At 33.4% G+C, this 4620-nt stretch overlaps 1 protein-coding gene across 1 annotated transcript; it reads left to right on the forward strand.

Annotated features, from left to right (window-relative positions):
- The first annotated feature begins 296 nt into the window (after positions 1–296).
- Positions 297–4137, forward strand: LOC149770166 (uncharacterized). Its single transcript, XM_089949294.1, has 5 exons — positions 297–435; positions 677–806; positions 1457–1621; positions 2083–2175; positions 3711–4137. Exons 2-5 carry the CDS (start codon positions 698–700, stop codon positions 3896–3898), a joined length of 555 nt encoding a protein of 184 aa, XP_089805420.1. The 5' UTR covers positions 297–435; positions 677–697; the 3' UTR covers positions 3899–4137.
- The last annotated feature ends 483 nt before the right edge of the window (positions 4138–4620 follow it).

Consider the following 4620-nt stretch of genomic DNA (forward strand, 5'->3'; position numbering starts at 1 on the left):
TCATCACTTTGTAAATAAAAATAATCGAACAAATCAACTCTTCTACTAGCTATTATAGCAATGCTACTGGGTATTTTGTTGAGTTTGTTTGTTTGGTTTTTTGTGGGTTTTATTTAAACACTTTATCAAAGGCTTCCCAACATTTGCATTGTTTCATGTTGATAGCAGTTTTTACTGACCATACAAAAAGCAAGGATCTTTCGTTGACAGTTCTTTGTGAATAATGTATATGTTGTACAGTCATTAATGACGAATGGTCTTATTGTCCCGGATGACTTATTTCAGGTAACACTTATCATGTAAGTATTCCACAGCAGTTTGCAAGTGCTTTGAACAAACACCCACTCTCCCGGATCCGTCCAGGGTATAAAAGACCCAGTCAGATGATATGCGGACCACTCCACTCTTTGTCAGCACATCTTCGACATCGCAACGGTAAGAATCTTATCTCATTTTGTGTATCAGTCCGTTTTCATTTATTCAGTCCTACTGTGCGTTAGTGCATCTGTCTGTTTGCCTTTCCATTTCCATTCTTCCTTTCTACTATGTTTGTCTATGTTTCCGTGTATTAATTTCTTCCAAATAATAATAATAATAATAATAATAATAATAATGTTTTCTTCTTCATCTTCATCATCATCATCTTATTATTATTATTATTATTATTATTATTAAGGCTAAAAGCAGATAATCGACAATGAAAGGGTTCATTATCCTAGCGGTCACCAGCTTTCTGGTAGGCGTTCAAGCCTCCTCTATTTCTACAGACAGAAAGGAATTGGAAGATATTGACCAATCCAAGACAGGTAATTATCATATACCAGCAAACATGACATGACAATATACACACAGACACAGAGAAACAATCATATAGATATATACATATATGTATAGTATGCGTACAGGTATGCAGCTCAGTTTTTGTCATAAGTGTAGACATAATTCTATATGGTCTTGCCTGAATGCGTGAGATTTTCAAAGACCGTTAACTACAAAATACCAAGAAACGATGTATCTCGCAATTTGTAAGCCAGGACTAGACCAGAAAGTAAATGTCACCAAAAACTACATCTTTTTACCAGTTGCTCTCAGTGGCAAAATATAACAAATTGCTAAATTTTCGTATGAAAATATTCTCTCCATCATTTCGAGAGTATTTGTTCCAACGTAATCGCATCAGGAACCAAATGAGTTTTTATCTGTTATATGAAAAGAATACGTTCTTATCCGCGATATCGAACAGTAATATACAAATGTTCTTTTCTGCGACGACGCCATATAACTGAAGAAGAAACTAGTCTCTATTTAAACCTGTTTGGCATATTTATCTATCAAAGCAGTTTACAAGTGAAGTATACTTTTTTGGATGTGTAAAACGGTATAATGTGGATATCATTGCTGTCTGAAAGGTATTTAATAAGGAAGAAATTTAACAATATTTTACTGTCTATTTTAGTTGAACTGCTATGGATGTTGAAAGAACTTGATGGTACCTCTGCGACTGGCGCTCTGGACGAGGTACAGAACATAAAAGCCATTGTCGACGTGTTGCATTTCCTTCAGAACTACAAAGATGTGATGGGCTGCAGTGGTAACACCTGCGAGTGGTGTTTGTGGTCAGGTAAATTCATACGATAATCAAAACGATTCTTAATGTCCAGAAACAATATTAAAAATCACACACACATCTTAGTCGCTGATTTTGGATCTTTAGAATATAGTTTTAATAGATCAAAGGCTACATTCCACTTGTACCTGTGTGAAAAAAGGCTGTTCCTATGCATGGGATGTACAGCATTATTCTTCCTGTTCTTGCATAATTGGCCCGATCTCAGTTGTTTTCGATCGTTTTCTTTGTGGCGTTACTTGGCCACAAGCGTTGAAATTTCACATGCTGCTTAAGTACAATCTTTAGGTATTCGTTAGTTTTAACATTGAATAATTAATTAATTAATTAATTAATTACTGTATGCACTGAGTCATTAACTATTTTCTTCTGCAATAGTCCTGATCGTTTCATAAAGATTTGTGACGACGAAATGTTTGCCTTGATACTTACTTGGTTCTTATCTTGTATTGAAGCATGCTTCAAGATATTCTATCTGCCGGACAGCAAAATGTTTAAATTTTGTGCTACGTACAAAGGAAATGAAATCTACTGCCACACTGTCGAAGGTAAATAATTATGTTTTTCCCGTTTACTTCTATGTCATTTTATGCTCGAAATATTTACAAAATAGACAATTGACCTATTTCTTGTAGGAGTGTTAGAAGCACGATTTAAATCATTTGAATATCTTAACGTATTGTATTATATCACGGATTGTGCAGAGATAAGAAAAAAAAAACATGTTATACCAACTCAATGTCGGTTATTTACATGTTTTCAAATTTACAGGCTGAAAATGACAGATCTAGAACTTATTTATTTAATTTACGTCAATCAGGACATGTTTGAAAAGAATGGGAACAAAGAAAGGTATTTATGTCTTCTTGTACACAAATCTTTATGTTTCCTCTGTAGGCAACATATTATGACATTATTTCTATTTCAAATGAAAACAGACAATTATCTAATTTAAAGTTGAACTTTAACCCTTTTGACAGGCGTCAAAACATATTTAAAATTTTATCAACCTTTTCAATGTTCCGCTCGCATCTCCATTTACGCAACCAAGCGAATAAGTAAGCAGGTAAGAATGTGTATAGGATGTTAAGTGAGTATTTGCGAAGAGATCTGTAAATGAAAGTTTATATTTTATTTTGATAAATGGATGAAAGAATAGATAGATTAGAGGATGGTAACCTGTATGTATGCATTAGCGCATTGCAGTAAGATGGCCGATGATTCACCATACTGATTGATGGATGCTTGTATATATTTGCACATTGCAGTCTGTTGGCACATAACTCACTAGACCGTTGGATGGTTGTTTGTATTTGCACATTCCTGTCAGATGGTTCATGATTAGCCTGAATGATGGTTGCTTGTATGTACGTATGTATGTATGTATGTATGTATGTATGTATGCATGCATGTATGTATGTACGTGTGTATGTATGCATCTTTGCATGCATGTATGCATGTATGTATGTATGCATGTATCTATGTATGTATCTATGTATGTATGTGTGTATGTATGTATGTATGCATGTATGTGTGTGTATGTATGTATGTATGTATGTGTGTGTATGTATGCATGTATGTATGTATGTATCTATGTATGTATGTGTGTATGTATGTATGTATGTATGTATGTATGTATGTATGTATTTATCTATGTATGTATGTATGTATGTATGTATGTATGTATGTATCTATGTATGTATGTATGTATTTATCTATGTATGTATGTGTGTATGTATGTATGTATGTATGCATGTATGTATGTATGTATGTATGCATGCATGTATGTATGTATGTATGTATGTATGTATGTATTTGAGCATTGCAGTCAGATGGTACATGAGTCACAAGACTTGATTATTATCTATTTCTGTTACTTAGATATACGTCATTATGTCAATAAAATGCATGTACCTTTGAAATGTTTTGTAGCCTTGATCTTTGATGGCTTATGTATATTTTGAGAGAGTTACAATTTCTTTCTTTCATTTATCTCTGTTTATCAGTCTATGGCTATATATATTGGCAATGTTGATCTACTTACTATTGTTATAATAACTTGCATGTATTTGTGTATTTACAGCTAAGTCCTTCAGATACTGCAAGACGGTAACAGTCTACTTTGTGAACGTCGATATCTGCCTTGAAGTCTACAACGTGAACATCAGCGGGGGCAGAGCCTGTTTGGACGTGAAAGTATCTGCGGCCGGATTGTCCAAAACCTTCAGTAATATATGCATAGGAACTTCCAACCACTGGACTCTAGCTTAACTACAGTTGAGGATTTAGTACTTTTCATGCGCAGGGGAATATGAAAAATATTTGTCTTAGTATTTGTAGACACGCTATTCAACGATGCGCAGAAAAGACTAGGAAAACATGTTATTTCTTCGGAAAAAATCCCCATTCTTAATTACGAATCCTTTTCTTAATTACTAATCCTTATCTCTATTATTATATCCAAGCTTTTCTACCTCAAACGAAAATAAAATAAAGTTTTTCATATAAAACGTTTTTCCTGTTTTGTTACCGATCAATCCATTTGGACAGAACTTGATACTCTACACGACTACATACCATCAGTAAAGTTGTTTAGATGCAGGCACACCCCCATATCTATCTATCTATCTATCTATCTATCTATCTATCTATATATATATATATATATATATATATATATATATATATATATATATATATATATATATATAAACGGAACACGGCTTTTAAGATGCTGGTATATAGCATTTTGATATACCAGTATTACTGGCATATCTTATCGTGTTTCACCTATGGCGTATAAATAGTCACTATGTTCGTATATTCTGTTGATCGGTGAGGAATGTCCACTTAATAATCAATGATCACTAATATAACGAGGAAAAACGATGAATAATAATAATGATCTACGTGCAACACAACTTTATTGGAATCCTTTCTACTTTCGGTTTTATTTCTCTCTTACTCTCGTGCCTTAAGGAATAGAAACACGT

Source organism: Sinohyriopsis cumingii, unplaced genomic scaffold (assembly GCF_028554795.1).
Source record: "Sinohyriopsis cumingii isolate HCF-2022 unplaced genomic scaffold, ASM2855479v2 utg002567l, whole genome shotgun sequence".
In the NCBI taxonomy this organism is placed as follows: Eukaryota; Metazoa; Mollusca; class Bivalvia; order Unionida; family Unionidae; genus Sinohyriopsis; species Sinohyriopsis cumingii.

Bases quoted from the DNA above. Each gene is read 5' to 3' on its own strand.
- LOC149770166 (XM_089949294.1), top strand. From the start codon at position 698: ATGAAAGGGTTCATTATCCTAGCGGTCACCAGCTTTCTGGTAGGCGTT. The intron at 1,622-2,082 runs GTAAATTCATAC...CTTGTATTGAAG, and splicing joins CGAGTGGTGTTTGTGGTCAG to CATGCTTCAAGATATTCTAT. The intron at 2,176-3,710 runs GTAAATAATTAT...GTGTATTTACAG, and splicing joins CTACTGCCACACTGTCGAAG to CTAAGTCCTTCAGATACTGC.